The sequence below is a fragment of the Cetorhinus maximus genome, chromosome 2, assembly GCF_964194155.1.
Source record: "Cetorhinus maximus chromosome 2, sCetMax3.hap1.1, whole genome shotgun sequence".
Classification (NCBI taxonomy): domain Eukaryota; kingdom Metazoa; phylum Chordata; class Chondrichthyes; order Lamniformes; family Cetorhinidae; genus Cetorhinus; species Cetorhinus maximus.
The window spans coordinates 172,119,252-172,138,459 of record NC_135880.1 but is presented as its reverse complement, the minus strand read 5'-3'; the positions used below and the strand labels follow the sequence as shown (position 1 = coordinate 172,138,459).

Sequence of the window (19,208 nt, the reverse complement as noted above, 5' to 3'; positions counted from 1 at the left end):
CTCACCTGCACCAACCTGCCTGCCGCAGATGCATCTGTTCAAAACAGTATCAGTGGGAGTGACCACCGCACAGTCGTTGTGGAGACAAGGTCCCGCCTTCACACTGAGGATACCCTCCATTGTGTTGTGTGACACTACCACTGTGCTAAATGGGATAGATTTTGAACAAATCTAGCAACTCACGATTGGGCATCAATGAGGCGGTGTGGGCCATCAGCAGCAGCAGAATTGTACTCAACCACAATCTGTAACCTCATGGCCTAGCATATGCCCCACTCTAGCTTTACCGCCAAACCAGGGGATCAACCCTGGTTCAATGAACAATGCAGGAGGGCATGCCAGGAGCAACACCAGGCATACCGAAAAATGAGGTGTCAACCTGGTGAAGCTATAACACTTGTGTGCCAAACGGCAAAAGCATCAAGTGATAGACAGAGCTAAGCGATCCCACAACCAACAGATCAGATCTAAGCTCTGCAGTCCTGCCACATCCAGTTGTGAATGGTGGTGGACAATTAAACAACTAACTGGAGGAGGAGGCTCCACCAATATCCCCATCCTCAATGATGGAGGAGCCCAGCACATCAGTGCAAAAGATAAGGCTGAAGCATTTGCTACAATCTTCAGCCAGAAGTGCCGAGTGGATAATCAATCTGGGCCTCCTCCGGAGGTCCTGAGCATCATGGATGCCTGTCTTCAGCCAATTCAATTCACTCCACGTGATATCAAGAAATGGCTGAAGACACTGGAAAATGCAAAGGCTATGGGGCCTGACAATATTCCAGCAATAGTACTGGAGACTTGTGCTCCAGAACTTGCCATGCCCCCCAGCCAAGCTGTTCCAGTACAACTACTACACTGGCATCTACCCGGCTATGTGAAAAATCGCCCCGGTATGTCCTGTACACAAAAAGCAAGACAAATCCAACCCGGCCAATTACTGCCCCATCAGTCTACTCTCCATCATCAGTAAAGTAATGGAAGGGGTCATCAACAGTGCTATCAAGCGGCACTTGCTTAGCAATACCTGTTCACTGACGCCCAGTTTGGGTTCTGCTCAGGTCACTCAGCCCCTGACCTCATTACAACCTTGGTTCAAACATGAACAAAAGAGCTGAACACCCGAGGTGAGGTGAGAGTGACTGTCCTTGATATCAAGGCAGCATTTGACCGAGTGTGGCATCAAGGAGCCCTAGCAAAACTGGAGTCAATGGGAATCAGGGGGAAAACTCTCCATTGGTTGGAGTCGTACGAGCACAAAGGAAGATGGTTGTGGTTGTTAGTGGTCAGTCATCTCAATTCCAGGACATCAATGCAGGAGTTCCTCAGGGTAGTGTCCTAGACCCAACCATCTTCAGCTGCTTCACCAATGACCTTCCTTCCATCATAAGGTCAGAAGTGGGGATGTTTGCTGATGATTGCACAATGTTTAGCACCATTCATGACTCCTCAGATATTGAAGCAGTCCATGTCCAAATGCAGTAAGACCTAGACAATATCCAGGCTTAGGCTGAAAAGTGGCAAGTAACATTCACGCCACACAAGTGCCGGGCAATGAACATCTCCAACAAAAGATAATCTAAACCATTGCCCCTTGACATTTAATGGCATTATTATCTATGAATCCCCCACTATCAACATCCTGGGAGTTACCATTGACCACAAACTGAACTATACTAGCCATATAAATACTTAGGCTATAAGAGCAGGTCAGAGGTTAGGAATCCTGTCACGAGTAACTCACCTCTGACTCCCCAAAGCCTGTCCACCAACTACAAGGCACAAATCAGGAGCATGATGGAATACTCTCTGCTTGCCTGGATGAGTGCAGATCCAACAACACTCAAGAAGCTTGGAACCATCCACGACAAAGCAGCCTACTTTATTGGCATCCCATCCACAAACATTCATTCCCTCCACCACCAACACTCAGTAGCAGTGTGTACCAACTATAAGATGCATTGCAGAAACTCATCAAGGCTCCTTAGGCAGCACCTTCCAAATCCAAAACCACTACCATCTAGAAGAATAAGGGCAGCAGATACATGGGAACAGCACCACCTGGAAGTTCCCCTCCAAGCCACTCAACATCCTGACTTGGAAATATATCGCCTTTCCTTCACTGTCACTGGGTCAAAATCCTGGAGCTCCCTCCCTAACAGTACTATGGGTGTACCTACACCAAAGAGACTGCAGCAGTTCAAGAAGTCAGCTCACCACCACCTTCCCAAGGGCAATTAGGGGTGGGCAATAAATGCTGGCCTAGTCAGTGACACCCACATCCCATAAATTAATTTAAAAAAAAGCCAGCTCCAAACCTGATCTGTGTTCTAGTCCTGGTGTGCTAGTGTGTGCTGTGAAGGTCACAGCAGAAGAACAGCAACTCAGCATCCCTGCAGCTGGCAGGTAAGTCTTCCCTCTCCCTCTGGCTGGAGTCAAGTCAGCAAAGCCAGAGACAAAAAGGAAACAGGACAACTCCTTCAGCTAACCCGCAGAACCAAGTGTCTCTAAACCAACTGCTTAACTGCCAAAGTCAGCTGTACCAGAATCACCCAACTTAACAGCCGCAACGTTTCACCATCTACTCCTCACAGACAAGCCAAAGACTGATTTGTATATCTTATTTAACTTTTACTTTTGGACTAAACTTCTCTTTTCTAATCTATGTGTATGTGTGCTGCGTTTTTATTATTTTTCTTCAGGTTTAAATAACTAATAAACTTTCTCTTTCTTTGACTCAAGAAAGCCTGGTTAAATTGGCTCCTTCTAGAATACAAATATGTTTGGACTGGGAAAAAGTATCTGCGAGGAAAGGGATCCTTTTTAAATTAACCTTGTTGAGACCAACCAAGGGGGTTGAATAAAGAAGGGGAGCCAGCTCATTCCTCCTCACCTGGGAGCATCACAGAATTGAGGCCCCATTCAGGAAGTTGACAATTTGGGGGATCTCGTCTGGGATCATGACAAATTGGGGGACCTCACCAAGTGACCACTCATAACAGTATGTTCGTAATCTTTCAGTTCAATGAGCTTTCATCATTTCCCCAGATGCTGCCTCACCTGCTGAGTGTTTCCAGCATTTTCTGTTTTTTATAATGTTTCAGGTCCGTGGCTTTTGATCAGAACAGGGAAATAGTCAGGGATGTAACATATTTTAAACAGGTACAAAGGCAGGGAAAGGGGGTGGGGAGGAAAAAACAAAAGGGAAGTCTGTGATAGGGTGTAAGGCAGGAGAGATTAAATGACAAAAGGGATGATGGTGCAAGATAAAAGGAGATGGTCATGGGAAAGTAAATTAAAGAAAAGACGGGTCTAATGGAGGTGGAACAGAGAAAAGCAGAATCATTCAGCAGAATTTTCTGTGCCCACTGGCTTCGGGTGTGTTCAGTGGCATTAGCGGACAATATGACGAGAAGGCTAAAAATCGGTCTCACGATGTTGTGAAACCAGGTGCTAAAGGGGGACAAAGGATCAGATGCTTTTAAAGTTTCATAGCTGCAACTCTATGATATGACCCTGATCACAGAGCGCAAGTGAACTGCCCCCGGCCAGACAGGAGTCAGACATTCTCAGAGGCTATGTGAAGATCTGTGGAGTGTCCTCACTGCATGTGGTCATCATTCTCCTGCAATCGAGCGACTATTAGGGCCTCCAAGGCATTTCCATGACAGGAGCATTATCAAAGAGGGTATGTGCACTGCCATAAGCCAGACTTGAGTCAAACATTCACAGATGCAATGTAAGGATCTCATGGTGTCTCATCATCCTCCACAAATCTAGCAGCTATGAGGGCCTCCCGAGTGTGCCTGCCTCATCTGGCCAGTGCGAGGGCCTCATCCCCATCATCATCGCCTTCGAGGACCTCCTCACTCTCATCCCTGTCAGTGTCCTCCTCATTGGAGGAGACCTACAGCTCCCCCAGCTCCTCCTCAGCCAGCTCCTCTCCCTGTTGTAGTGCCAGGTTGTAAAGGGCGCAGCAGGCAATGATGATGCGTGACACCCTTTGTGTATTATATCGCATGGCTCCACCAGCAGTCTTCCGAGTGCCGGACACCTGAGAAGTCCCTGCCTCCACCTACTGTGGATCAGACAGTGTGCTGTGCTAACCAGATTGTGATCCCAAGGCTACTCTAAGGCTAGGTCCCACTGAGGTGTGTGTCTCTGCACTGGTGGATGGTGTGGGTGAGCGATGTGATGGGACTTCAAGGAGGGTGCCCCCAGATTCCTCTTCAGAGGTTTCTTCAGGGCTTGATTGGAGGCCCTGGGTCATGGACTCTTGTCAGCTGTTTGGCAGATGTGCCTGCGAAAGCGAGGAGAGATAATTAGTGCATAGCACTGGCCTGTGAAAGAGGACACATCACTCACAGCATGGTTGTCTGATGTATGTTGCACTGCTGGATCCTCACTTGGTAGAGCACCACCGACCTCGCCGTCAGCACAGGGCCAGTCCAGATCCTCGCCGGCCAGCTGGATGGCTCTGTTTTCAAAGTCCATGAGGATCTTGATTTCAGGCATTCCTCCACCGGTCTGCTACCTCTCCCTCTTGTTGTGTGCCAGCTTGTCCTGCATGAATAGAGATGGGGAGAGTGTAACCAGGACACTTGGCCAGATGATAAGTATGCCTGGCATATGCGGGTGGTGAGTGGTCCCATGGATGAGATGAGGACAATGAAGGTGTGTGTGTGAGAGAGTGAATGGTGATGTCCATTGAACTGGCATTGTGTGAGATCCCTGTGGGTGTGTGATGGGTTTGTGAGTGTGTGAGTTGAGAGTGATGAGAAGAGTGACTTACCCTGGTGGAACGCAGGAGATCATTCATCCTCTTGCAGCACCGAGTGGTTGTAATGCTTTGCAGGGCGTTGGCGCTGACCAGTGCTGCCATCACCTCCCTAGCTAGATTGATGTTGCTGTCCATCCTGCAGCCAGAACAGGGGTACAGGACATCACGGCAAGCCTATACTGCGTCCAAAAGGCGCTTGAGGGATGCATGGTTAAACCTGGGGGGCCGCAATCTTTTTGCCTTTCAGGACCATATCTTCTTTGCAGCAGCTGTGAACTGGAAGCACTGAGATGTGTGCACACAGCTGTACTTCAAATATGCCACCCAATATGATGAAGCAATGAGATGATGGCGTGGCGGGCGAATGAGAGCCTGCCCGCTATGGAAATGGCGTGTTTCCCAGGAATGCATAATTAATGCGTCACGTTTGGGTTGATACGGTGTGAAGAGCTGCATTGCGGCCGGTGGGTAAAACGCCATTTTGCCCAAACGCTACTGCACTTATTGCAAATCTGGGATGATTCTGCCCATTATCATCAGCTGTGAGGCAGAAGTTATTATCTGAAATTGTTGAACTCAGTGTTGAACCCAGAAGGCTGTAAAGTGCCTAATCGAGCCAAGGGGTGCTATTCATCAAGCTTACATTGAACTTATTTGGTACTGTAGAAGGCCGAGGAACAGGGCCCAGAAGAGAGGAGTGCAGATGGTGCCAGACACCAGGACCTGGGGTTGGGGGGAGAGGTACCGAGTTCCATGTGACAAAAGGAGTTTCACATTATGCAGACTGAGCAGCCAGAGCCACAGGCCGGCTTCAAAACATTGGAACCAGAGAGTTACGGTCATTCTAAAGCTGGTGTCCCGCCAAGATGGCATGAAGAAGAAAGTAATCTAAAAGATATTTGTTTCTCTTCCATATTCTCTTGTTTAAATTCTGTTTTTTTAAAAAAAGAGGACAAATGGCTGGACTGATAAAATGGCCGCCACTGACCACATTATGGCAGTTCTGGAATTTTCTGAGCAGTTTAAAAATGGACAAAGGCTATCACATTAAACCCCTGGAATGTAACACTCCTTGCATTGTACAAACATTCCAGCCAAGCCAACACAAAAGATAGTAGCTGAGGCAACTGCACCAGCCAGCTATGGACAAAGGCAAAGCCATGCGTGACTCCTCATCTCCAACGTTGTGCTAATGGTTCTACAGTTACCTGTTCAAAATGCAGTAGGTTTTAGCATGCGGCCTCATTAGCTGAATAGCTCAACCCAAAACCACTGTCACGTGGCCGAGACTTTAGCTGTTTTAATTGCTTTAATTATAGACCTTTTGGGTTTTATCTTCAGTCGCAGTTTAACCTCAAAAGAGAACCAAGCTAGCAGCCTCCCTCTGTCTGCCTTCTTCCATCAAAAGTAGCAGCAGAACCAGAGCTCTGTCCAGTTTAAAATTGTCAGCCCTCATCTACACTGTTTGCTACTGGAATATCTGAAATTCTGTATCTGTGCGTACAAGACTAAGTAAGCTCTATGTATCTTCTTCCATTGTGGGAGTCATCGCTTCTGGAAAAGCAACAGCTTCAGCCTACTCACCCCTGAAGAAATATACCATTGGACCTTTTTGATTCTGGACACACGTGAAACCGTAGTTCTTATTTTTATTGTGGTCTTTGCCCTGAACTCCTTCCTTTCCCTTATCCCTCTATTTTATGAATGCAAAAAAAGGGGGCGGATGTTGTGAAACCCCCTTCCTGCGTTTTATCTGTGTGTAAAATAAGCTAACCCTCTTAGTTTACCCTGTCTCGAGTTTGCTGTAGGATTATTAATAGAGGATTGGGTCACTCCAAAACTGAAAGGTTTGGGGAAAATATGCCACCACTTATAAAGGGGGGAAATCAGAAATCAAAAACACCTTTCTGTTTACGGACGGGTAGCGAGTGAAGAAATCAAGGCTGTTCTAAATTAAAACCCCGCCTATCTGCAACACCAGTCTGTCAGTGTCAGTTTTACTGAATTGCTGCACTGCTGCTTTCAACCTTCTGGCACGTTTGTGGGTCAGTTTTTTTTTTGAAAGCCCCCCCAGAAAACTGAAGTTGCCCGAAGGTTAACAGCAGCTTGGCAACAGTCAGGAGAGTGTTCTTGCTTAAACGGCAAGTCAAATCCCTGCAATTTTATAACCAATTGGATGCTGTGTGTGTGTGTGTTTGGGGTGGGGGTGGGGGTAGTTTGAAGGGATGGTTGGGGGATTGGAGGAGAGATGGGAATGGGGGGGTTTGGGGGAGGTTGGAGGTGGGGTTGGTGCGGTGGGGGTAAGGTTGGGGACGAGGTTTGTGGGGTTTGGGGGAGAGATTAGAGGGAAGGTTAGAGTGCTGGTTGGGAGAGGTTAGATGGGGGTTGGGGGAAGTTGGAGTGGGGATTGGCGGGAGGTTTGGGGGAGGTTGGTGGGGTTGGGGGATGTTGGGGGGAGGATCAAGTGCGGGTTTGGGGGAGGTTGGAGTGTGGGTTGGGAGGAGGTCAGCTACAGAGATGAATTGTTTTGTAAATATAGTAATTTCTTTGTAGCCACTTTCCTAACATCAGTTGATTGCTCTGTGATTAATTATCCTTAGAGAATCAGCATTGAGACTCCAATTTCAGCATTGCTGCAGTCACTCTGTCTACTGCATGCAGGTATAATGAGAGAAAGGCAAAACCTACAGCACCTTTCACAATGACCCAAATTGCTTTACAGCCGTTATGTAATTTTGAGTTGTAGTCACTGATATAATGTAGGTAATGTTACCAAACGGCAGAGCAGGCTCGAGGGGCCGAATGGCCTACTCCTGCTCATAATGCATGTGTTTGTATGTCATTCTGGGATGGATGAGGTGAATTGTGCTAGGTGGCCTTTGTCAGCCTTAACTATCTTGCGAAGAGAATGGGGAATCATGGCTGGAGTTCTGTTTATTTTCTTGCTAATGAAAGTTTACTGCGAGCGGGATTTGTGGGGTGAGATTGCCAGGATACGAGTGCAGAATGGGCTCATAGTGAATCAGTCACCTGTTTTACACTGCATATGATTCTCAAGACGTGATTGACTTCAATCTTGTCCTTTTGTCTACTTAACTATTATCCCACTCTATCTTGATGCGTTTTAATACATTTTTTGAGGTACTGAAATATTGTGATAAAGTTGTGCTGCTTAGTAGATATTGAAAATATATTGTAGTGAGAAGCAGGGGAGGGAGTGCCGCTTGCAGACCGAATGGAGGTGTTTTGCAAAGCAGTCACCCATCTGCTTTTCGTCTCCCTAATGAGCAGTGAATACAGGATATTAAACTGAAGTACAGGTTAATAGCTGTTCTAACCCAAAAGGCATGTGGGGATCCCAGAGGATGGGAAAGGAGGATTTTTTTTATTATTCATTCATGGGATGTGGGCTTCGCTGGCTGGGCCAGCATTTATTGCCCATCCCTAGTTGCCCATGAGAAAGTGGTGTTGAGCTGCCATCTTGAACCGCTGCAGTCCCTGTGGTGTAGGTACATCCACAGTGCTGCTGTGGAGTTCCAGGATTTTGACCCAGCGACAGTGAAGGAACAGCGATATATTTCCAAGTCAGGATGCTGAGTGGCTTGGAGTGGAATTTCCAGGTGCTGGCTGCACTTGTCCTTCTAGGTGGTAGCGGTCATGGGTTTGGAAGATGCTGCCTGAAGAGCCTTGGTGAATTCCTCCATCCTATAGATGGTCGATACTGCTGCTACTGTGCATCAGTAGTGGAGGGAGTGAATGTTTGTGGATGGTGTGTCAATCAAGCGAGCTGCTTTGTCCTGGAAGGAGAGGTGTTGCGTTTCCGGGGAAGGTTTTGTAGGAAGGTGGAGGGGTTATTTTAATTCTCGGAGCTCACCGACCTGAAGTGTTAACTCTATTTCTCTCTTTACGAATGCTTCATGACCTGCTCAGCATTTGCAGCATTTACGTTTCAGGTTTCCAGGATCGACAGTATTAAATCATTCCAGGACGATTCTAGAGAGTTGACGACCCTAGCTACAAACCTGGTCACGGATTCTATGTTTTTTCTAGCGTTAGCTTTGCTACAGATGAACCAGCACCTCACTCAACAATCCCCCCCTCCATCTCCAAAACACGATACTCATGAATACACCCAACTCATTCTAACATTCAAAGAGACTGAAATCCACGCGAGGGGGCAATGTCGTGAGATTTCGGCTTGTGTGTGTCGGTGCGGCTACCGTACGCGGCTGGGGGGGGTTGATGAAGAGGTGAGCGACGCCTGCCTGCCTGCCCTAAACTGGTCAGTGTCCGGCCAGTCGGGCGGACTGGAATGTTGAGTCGCGGGTGCAACGTTCCAAATCGTTGTCGTAAGGTTCCGGCCCGTTGTCGCAACGTTCCAGCCCCTGTTCTCCGTGTTCCATTGCCATGTACAATCTGAGGGGTGCACTGAGCAGAGTCTATGCAGCCGCTCCACGGTCCCGCCTCTTCCCGGGTAACCTGGGACAGCAGGTAAAAGTTCGAAACAGCTGCACAAGTAAAAGAGGGTCCTTTTATTGGCGGGCGGACGGGTTGCTGCAATTCCTTGCCATTTTGCAATTTTGGGCCTCGACCTCGAAACTTATTTCGACTTCCTTTAAATTTAAGCAATTCATTTCGACTTGTGTTTTCTGAATTTTGCATAATCTTGAAATACTTATTTCCCCCCCCAGGATGTACCAAGCCATTCTGTGTGGAAAACAGGGCTGATGATTTGTGGAGTTGACATTTTGAGAATTGTTTGTAGGGCGAGGAAAAGTTACTCCCAAGTTGCATGCAGTGAAGCACGTCAGCAGTTTTGTTGGAGCAGTGGAGCCAGACCAGCCGCACGTAGCAATTTCTAGGAGTTCAGGTCCTTGGTAAGGGAGTGTGTTGGAAGAAAACCTTGCACATAAAAGGCTCTACAGTCAGGACCAGAGAGTAGGATCAGTTGATGGAAGCTTATAATGCAAACTGGCTGTTTAGTTGCAGATTGCACCTGTTTTTTTTTTTGAAAACTGTCGGATTAACTTTCAATATAAATTTGCTTTTTTAAATGATGAAATTAATAAGATATTGAAATAGTGATTTAAAGTTTTAATCAGATAGCAAGTTCATTTGGATCCACTTTTAACGAAAGTGACAGTTTGTAATGTGAACAGTGTGTACAACATTGAGCCAGTTATAGTCAAGAGAAAGCGTGCACTCAAATAACTCCATAACATACCCCAGGATGTCCTCAATCACTTTACAGCCAATGAAATGTTGTCGCCCTTGCAATAGATGCGCAGCAGCCAATGTGTTCACAGCAGGGTCCCTAAAACCGCCATAGACCATAATTTTTGGAAGGAATGATAGTGAAACTCAGTGTTTGCCATCATTGCTCTTCTGAAACTCTGACGTCTGCCAGTACACAGTTAAATGTGGTGATCTAGAATTCCCTCAGTGTGTGCTGCTGAATTCATTGCAGACTGCAAACAATTAGACTAGAACCTCCCTCTTTACACTGCAATATCACTGATATGCATCCTGAAAAAAGTTATGGATTAAAAATGAAATGTAATTGGGCTTTTTTAACAGCACTGAATCGTAATCGCAAAACAACCTCTCGGGCCCTGGAAAACAGATTTTATACCTGTACTGTTAAATGTTCCATTCTTATGGTTCCAATTTTTTTAAAAGAAAGGTTTGATATTTCAGCTTCAAATGTGTATGACCCAACCATTTATTTTGCTCTCTGTAAAATTTAAAGTTAAGTATAGTGGTGCATTTTACTTCCTGGTTGGCTGTCTGTGAGAATTCTTCAATGTGATTGGCTGATTTAGGGATAAGTACCAAGCAGGGCACTGGATAACTCCCCTACTTTTAAAGGTAGTGCCACGGGATCTTGTGCATCCATCTGAGATGGGGAGGTTGGAGAGGGGGGGTGGCGGGGGAGTGGAGGGGTTGGGGGGTTTGAGTGGGGTGGGTGGGTTGGGGGATGGGGGGGTGGGGGAGGTGAGGGGGTCGGGGGGGAGGTGAGGGGGTTGGGGGGGTGGGAGGGGGTTGGGGGGGTGGGGGGGTGGGAGGGGGTTGGGGGGGTGGGAGGGGGTTGTGGGGTGGGGGGTGGGTGGGTGGTGGAGGGGTGGGGGGTGGGTGGAGGGGGAGGGAGCGGAGAAAGGTTTTCCTCATGTCGCCATTGATTCTTTTGCCAATCACCTTAAACCTGTGTCCTCTGGCTCTCGCTCATTCTGTCAACAGGAACTGTCTATCTACTCTGTCCAGGCCCTTCATGATTTTGAACACCTCCATCAAACCTAACCTCCCCCCCCCCCGCCCCCATTTCCTCTAAAGAGAACAACTCCAGGTTCCCTGTTCTAGCTGCATAAATGAAGTTCCTCATCACTGGAAGCTTTCTTGTGATTTCCATTGCTGAATACCCCACCATCAACATTCTAGAGGTTACCATCAACCTGAAACATAACTGGACCAATCATATAAATACTATAGCTACAAGTGCAGATCAGAGACTGTATCTCTTGACTCCCTGAAGCCTTTCCACCATTTAAAAGGCACAAGTCAGGAGTGTGATGTAATACTCATCGCTTGCCTGGATGAGTGCAGCACCAACAAGACTCAAGAAATTCGACACCACCCAGGACAAAGCAACCCCCTTGATTGGCCATCCACTACCTTCAACCTTTACTCCTTCCACCACCAACACACCTTGGCTGTAATATGATAAGATGCACTGCAGCAACTTGCCATGCCTTATTTGACAGCACCTTCCAAACCCGCAAACTCTACCACCTGGAAGGACAAGGGCAGCAGGCACATGGGAACACCACCATTTGCAAGTTCCCCTTAAGTCACACACCATCCCAAGTTGGAAATGCATCACTATTCCATCACTGTGGCTGAGTCATAATCCTGGAACTCGCTAACAGCAGTACAGGGACTGCAGTGGTTCAAGAAGTGGGGCATGTTTCCAAAGAAGCCATATATTTGATTCATTATCTAAACCCGTTGGTCTGCCAATATAATTCATTTTAACATAATGGAAGTCCTTGAAGCAGCACAATATCCTTGCTTCTAAGGTGCTTGGTCAGAACTGGTAATGCTTGAATGCTACCCCAGCAACACCAGTGAATGATCCCAGAATATCCTGACATATACCAGTGGCCCCCTGTTTATAATTGGGATGGAGAGGAAATAGACTTTCTCAATGACCTCAAATGTCTTTGACTGAGGGTACCACTGTTAATTGTTGGATTTGATCTCCACCTTTTGCATTTCATTGTTTTGCCATTGCCTTTGTTTTTTGAAGAGGTGTTGGTTAAATCAGGAGCATGAGCAAACTAACCTGGTTGAAGACAGTAAAGCTATGTAATCACCTTTATGTAACGTTATGGGTTGGACCTGCCACCAATATAAACTGTTGAATATCGAATGTATCTCTGCACAAAAGTGATATAAGCTGCCCTTTTCTTTAAATAGTGGTGCTTAGTTAACCATGAAGCTTAATTAATTTAAGGCCCCTTCAAAATGATGTGTGTGCATATTGAAGAATTGTGACGTAAATGAGCTGTGTGTACTACAGAGAGTACAGCACGAGCGTTGCTTCATATACTGGTGTTGTAATGGGTGGGAAACAGTTGTGTGATGACGTGAAAGTCTACTGTAGAAAAACCACATCTGGATGCTTTTATGTAGGTATGAAATAGTCCCTTCTCTCACCTCCAGAGATCTACAGGAACTTCTGCAGGAAGCCAACAGCAGAATGGCACTTTTTATGAATTCCGCACGTACATCATACAGCCGGGGAAGGTAGCTGATTTTATGAAGCTGACGAGTGACAACATCCACCTACGTACTGCCCACTCTGAGCTAATTGGCTACTGGTCTGTTGAAGTTGGGTGTCTTAATGAAGTTTTTCACATTTGGAAATATGGTAAGAGAAGAATTGACATATCAAAGACGATGATAAATTTTTTAATAGCCTGTTTTATTCCATTCAGGAGTAGAAGTTGCTGTAAGGGCACAATGACATAATGTATTGGAGTGCCATTGTGTAGAGCATTGAAGGGGTCAGACATGAGTGTGTTTCCCAGCCCTTCTCTCTGCTGAGTTCCAAATCTGAAGGGTGTTAATTGGGAACTCTGGCTTCCCATTCTTCCCTCAGGGATGTATCCGAGGGGGTCTAAGGTCTCATCCGGAAAGACAGCACCTCCGGCAGTGCTGTGCTCCCTCAGTACTGTGTTGGAGCATGTCAGCTTTGATTTTTGTGCTCAAGCCCTGGAGTGAGACTTGAACCCACAACCTTGTGATGTAGAGGCACGCACGCTTCCAGCTGAGCCGTGGCTGACACTGAAATTGAATGGCGGAATGGGCTTGTGGAGCTGAATGGTCTACTCTATTCTTGTGTTCTTAATGTTTAAAAGCAACTAGTTTGGGAATACACTCCATTGCCTGTTCTAGGGTCAAAAATGGTGTCTGTGTGAACCACATCACCATTTAACATGGAGCTGCAAATTGGGAGTTAGGAGGCTTGGAAAATAAGTATATGGGTGTGTATGTGGTATAGTTTAAATACTACAGCCATAACTGGTGTAAACAATGTGATTATATGTAATATTTAATAGAAGTAGAGGAGGCATGTGATATGTTTGTAATATTTGTGAATAATGGACTATGTCAAAGCATCTTTTCCTTAGACAGTTACAAGGAACGAGCAGCAGTACGAGAAGCCCTGGCAAACAATAAAGACTGGCAACAAAATTATATCTCAAAAATGCTGCCAATGCTTCTCAATCAAACCAACGAGATCGTCTACAAGGTGCCATGGGCGGAGTTGCGCAAACCACCAAAAAAAGGCAAGCGTCCTTGATCTGGCCTCTGTCCTCATCCAGTCTAAGCAAATTCAAACACAGGGTTAAAGGTCGACGGCCCAATGCTCAAGCCAATTCCACCAGAAAGTTCCCTTGTTTATCCCAGTCTTAAACTTCTTTTTAAAATGTCAAAAATGGATGAGACGGCCAAGAATTAAGACCGTGCTTTAACAGTCGGTGTCACCACCGGCTAAATGTTTGAAGGTTAGATGCGTAGAGGCAAGATTTCATCTAACTTGCTGTCTCAAGTTCCTAGTTGTGACATATATCAGCTAATACCATCTTATTTGTGCAAACCAGGTTATCTGGATTGAGATGTTGCACACTCTGGATTTCATAGAAAAATTGGAGCACTATAATGCACGCATCATATATTCGATATGTGTCTTGATGTACTGAGTTTTCCAGGAACTAGGCATGCCCATTATGTGCACTACCTTTATCATGTAGATGTTCTATTGGTGTGCAGGTATAATACCTGATCCCACAAATCAGATAGCTGTAATTCATGTTAGCATGTCTTGCCATCATGATGTGCATTGGTTTGTTGGCTGTGTCACCTCACCTTATGTCGTAAGCAACAGAACATTTCCATGTTGATGGCCACTATTTTTGGTTGGCACAAGTAGGATTGGATCCACTTTTGAATCAGTATGTTAGTGAAAATACATTGTTCCTCGTATAATCGCATCAGATCTTGGCGTTTATCAGAATTCTATCAGTTGCAGTGGCCAAGTCTGAGATTGCTCTGAATTTAATCAAGTACCACTTATGAAATGTTCTTCCTAACATCTGTAGAATACTATAGTTCTTCAATAGACAACATTCAGTTTGAAAAACTGAACCCTTGAGACTTGTAGTTTGTGTACATTTTTTTGTTTTCTTGGATCCCAAACCAAGATTCTTGAAAGGGAGATGGTGGCATAGTGGTAATGTTACTGGGCCAGTAATCCAGAGGCCTTGGGGATATGAGTTCAAATCCCACCAGACAGCTAGTGGAATTTAAATTCAATTTATTAATAAAATCTGGAATTATGAAGCTAGTCTCAGTATTGGTGACCATGATAACCATCGATTATCATTGACTGCTGCCCTTAAGGGCGGCAGATTTCCTTCCCTAATCTGGCCTGGCCTATATATGACCCCAGACCCACAGCAATGTGGTAGACTCTTAACTTCCCTCTGAAATGGCCCAGGGAGCCACTCAGTTCAAAGGCAGATTAGTGGTGGGCAACAAATGTTGGCCTTACTAGCGACACCCACATCCTATGAAAGAATAAATGAAGAGATGTCTCTGAAGGGTCAGTGCTCATATATATAGTGGGATGCTCAGACTGTGCATTCCAACTATAACTCAATTAGTCTTGTAAAAATTCAACATCACCATCTTGTTTAGTATTCTAATTCTCTATACACAAAACCAAGGACCTCATTTTTGTGTGTGTGTGTGTATTTTTTAAATTTTTCTGTGGAAAGGAACACCTGCACAAATTGATTTGGTAGCCTGTTTCTGTGTAGTAACATTGTGTGTAATGTGTTCTTTGCGCTTGTCAAATGATTTTATTTTCTCTTTCAATGCATCTAATTCCAAACAGGTGTATATGAGTTAATAAATTACCAGATGGTGCCAGGTGGACCTGTTGTATGGGGTAAAGCCTTTCAGAAAGCTGTGAGCGCACATAACCATGTGGGATATTGCACACTAATTGGGGTATTCCACAGTGAATTTGGCCATCTCAACAAAGGTAAGACCAGAGTTTTAAGCTTCAGAATCTTCCGTGGACTAATGCCACACAATTATTCATTTGAAAGCAATTTACTCAATATATGTTATACAAATATATTTACTCCCTTATGTATTCCTCCCTGTTAGATCCCTGCCTTCTGCCCTTGTAATTTCTGCAATACTCAGAATCTAGGCCATAAACCTTTCCACTTTGAGTTGTACAGAAACTCGGATTCGTCTGGGTTCAATTCAGTCAGACCTGAGCTGCGGGGGGAGGTGGAGTGGGAATTGAGGTGACTCTTTGAGTGCAAACTTACTCAACGTTCAACATTTTGCTGTACTTCAATGCTTTGATGAGCAAGTTCAAGCTCTGGGGGTTGTTCAACAGCAATTGGAATTGTGGTTTTAACACAGCAACGCATCGATAAATGTACTTTAGTGAAAGGGATTTGGGAAGAATGACTTCTGTGTGTAGAGAGAGAGATGGCGAGGCAAAGACCCTTGGAAAGGATGACTGAAGGATCAGCCACGGCGAAATTTTAATATTTCAGAACTAAGGATGTATTTTAGTGGCGGTGCAATATTGAAATCGTGTCAGTGCACTGTAAGCAGTCAAGTTAGCTCAGAATAAGTTTAACAATGTGCTGGAGCTAATCTCTCATGTAACACCACATCAAAGCAGCACAAACTAGGTGCTTCAGGGAGTTCTGGAGCTCTTCTATCTCATTTGATTAAGCCCCTGACCCCAGATTTCTATGGGAACTTGAGTATCCATGCAAAAAGTGCTTCACAGTGAGCACTAAAGTTGCTGTGTTCAGGGAGCAATATTGTGAGCTGAGAATTTACTGCTTGAAGAGACCACTTTTGGAAATTTGGTAACTGGGAGCTCAAAGTTTATGTCTGCCAACAAAGGAAGTTGAATGGCACCACACTGTGCCTGAAAAACAGATTTGAATGATAACTTCTTTGAATAAATATTTTGTATGTCTCCCCCAACCCCACTTCATCCAACGTCACCCCAGTTTCAAAATATCTATTAATTCCTGTGCCTCTTCACCTCGCAGCCAGCAGTTGTTCTAATTTGACACTATTATTTTGCAGTCCATTCCCTCTGGTGGCATGAGGATGGTGATGAGCGAGCAGCTGGAAGGCGCAGGGCGCAAAAGGATGTCAGGGTGGTGGCAGCAGGTAAGGACCTTTTTTGTTTCTCCCCATCTGGCATACTGTAAAAGACATCTGAGACATAAGGCTGCATGCAGTGACACCCCTAGTCCCAGCCAGCATGGAGAGAATTGCAGTCATGGGTGGGACTTGCCCCAGGGCTCAGTAAGCAGTCTTTTTAAAAAGAGTCACTACGAACTACAGCAAACAGAACTCATAAATGAAACTACAGCAAAGTCTCCAGATAAAAGTAGGATTATTTCTCAAGCAAAATGCAGTCAGTGAAAGATAGTTACACAATACAAAATCTGGCTGCTAAATCAATTCCAGTTAACAGCAGTGTGGTCTCCAGGCATGATAATCGGTGAGGGGAGTGGTGGGGGCGATGATTTACCCTATCATCCCCATTGTGGCCAGGAATAGCAGTGTCGCGAGATTTGGCCATTTTTCTTCCTTGAGTGTTTCTCAAACTACCTTTATATACTCTCACGTTTTGTTTCTCTCTCTCTTCCTATTCTTCCATTGTGAAGTTGAGGAGGAGAAATTTCTTCACTCAAAGGGTTATGAATCTATGCACTTTTCTACCCCAGAGTGTTGTGAATGCTCCACCGTTGACTATATTCGGCTGAGATGGACTCTTTTTTGGGTCTCGGGGAATCGAGGGATATAGAGAGTAGGCGGGAAAGTGGTGTTGAGTCAGGAGATCAGCCTTGATGGAATTGAACAGAGGAATGACTTGAGGGACTGGTGTGGCCTACCCTTGGGACTGGTGTGGCCTGCTCCTATTTCTTATGCGACCTTTTATATGATCTTAACAAATTTTCTCTTCTCTCCTAATAACTATTACGATGTCTGCTCCTGCCATTTCTCTCCTCTTTTTGTCTGGTTCTATTAATGTGACCATTTTTACAGTTTTGAGGAATTCTGAAATATTGACCTATCTGTTCTCGTATTTGTATCTTTCGAGTATTTTCAGGAATATGGGAATATATTGCTTGCCAAGTCCCACTGGTAAATTCAATTACATGCCCCTAAAGTTGTATCTTTGGATTTAAATGGCCATTTTATAAACACGAGCACTTTTTTTTAAAACCTGGTTTCAACTCTAGTTACACTAAATTCCAGTACTCAAGTTGGAGATGGGGCTGGTACTTGTGTGCTCAGGACTTCGATTGGAATCTAACTCAACTCATTCTGTTGGTTTGAAACCTTTGCGTCACCATGAAAGTAACTATACCCTAAACTGATCTAAAATAATTACTCAAAAGATCTGAGAGAATGCGGAACTTGCTATCACTTGGAGTGGCTGATGTGAACTGCACAGATGTATTCAAGAGGAAGCTAGTTAACTACATGGGGGGGAGAAAGGAATAGAAGGTTTAGATGAGAGGTTTCGATGAAGTAAGGTGGGTGGTGGTTCAGCATTGGTTTTCATCTTGGGTCAAATGGCCTGTTTCAGGGTCATTAAATTCTGTATAATACGTGATCTGAGAGTGCTTGGTATCAAGGTTCAATGTAAAATTACTAAACCGTTCAGGTTCCCAGTACAATCATTCCTTATCACAAATTAGGTTACGGGGAGATTGGGGGGAGTTAGATTAAGTTGGATTAAGGGGAGGCAATGGTGCCGTGGTATTGTCGCTGAACTAGTAATCCAGAGTCCCAGTGTAAGGTTCTGGGGACGTAGGTTCGGATCCCGCCATGGCAGATAGCGGAATTTGAAGTGAATAAATTAAAAGCCTAATGATGACCATGAAACCATTGTCAATTGTTGCAAAAACCCATCTGGCTCACTAATATCCTTTAGGGAAGGAAATCTGCTGTCCTTACCTGGTCTGGCCTACGTGTAGCTCCAGACCCAATGTGGTTGACTCTTAAATGCCCTCTAAACATGGGCAATTAGGGATGGGCAATAAATGCTGGCCTAGCCAGCGATGCCCAAATCCAGTGAATGAAAAGAAACAAATACCTATATTTTAACTCAATTATGGTGTGCACCTGACATTGATAGTTAAAATAAAATTGAGAGAATGCTTACTTTTCTAGTTCTTGATTTGATAATTATTTGTCTCAGTACATGCATTTTAATGTCACCTGCCTAATTTAAAACATGCATCATACTGGGCCATGTTGTGATAAGTTTTAAACGTTACAGGATATTACCACAGTCTTTTTTTTTTTGCTTTACAGTGAGGGATAGTGCCACCTACCTGGTGTCCCAAACTAACAAGTTCCTACATCCAACACCTTATTCACCTCTGAAATGATTCCGCGCATTGAACACTGATGATGGTTGTGCTTTCTTCCCTTTGAATGGTGCCTGTGCTACAAGTGATCCTTTTGAATTTAATGATCCAACCATGTGGCATGTTGTGTCATTGGTAATGGTCACTTTGGCCAGAGCTAGGTTTTATTTTGTACTCTTGATGGCTGAACTGGTTGAAATAAAAGATGAACTTTAATCCATTGTGTGCTGTGAGATATTTTGAAATTTTCACTGACAATTTGAATATTTTCATCCCATGTTTCCATTTCTGTTTAGTTTGAAAATTTAATTTGGAGGCAGCACCATCAGCCAATGAGTTGGAGGCAGGCGTGAGAGTTGAGTTTCTAAGCTCATGCCTGAAACTGCAGCAAAGTCTCCCGATTAAAAGTTATTCCTTCAGCAAAATGCAGT

General features: G+C 45.0%; 1 protein-coding gene across 1 annotated transcript; it reads left to right on the top strand.

Annotated features, from left to right (window-relative positions):
• Nucleotides 1-8,599: 8,599 nt before the first annotated feature.
• nipsnap3a (nipsnap homolog 3A (C. elegans)) lies at nucleotides 8,600-18,993 on the top strand. The gene is made up of 6 exons (XM_078570830.1): nucleotides 8,600-9,271; nucleotides 12,500-12,707; nucleotides 13,471-13,629; nucleotides 15,240-15,389; nucleotides 16,472-16,558; nucleotides 18,722-18,993. The coding sequence occupies exons 1-6, from the start codon at nucleotides 9,188-9,190 to the stop codon at nucleotides 18,796-18,798; spliced, it is 765 nt and encodes a 254-aa protein (XP_078426956.1). The 5' UTR covers nucleotides 8,600-9,187; the 3' UTR covers nucleotides 18,799-18,993.
• Nucleotides 18,994-19,208: the final 215 nt, after the last annotated feature.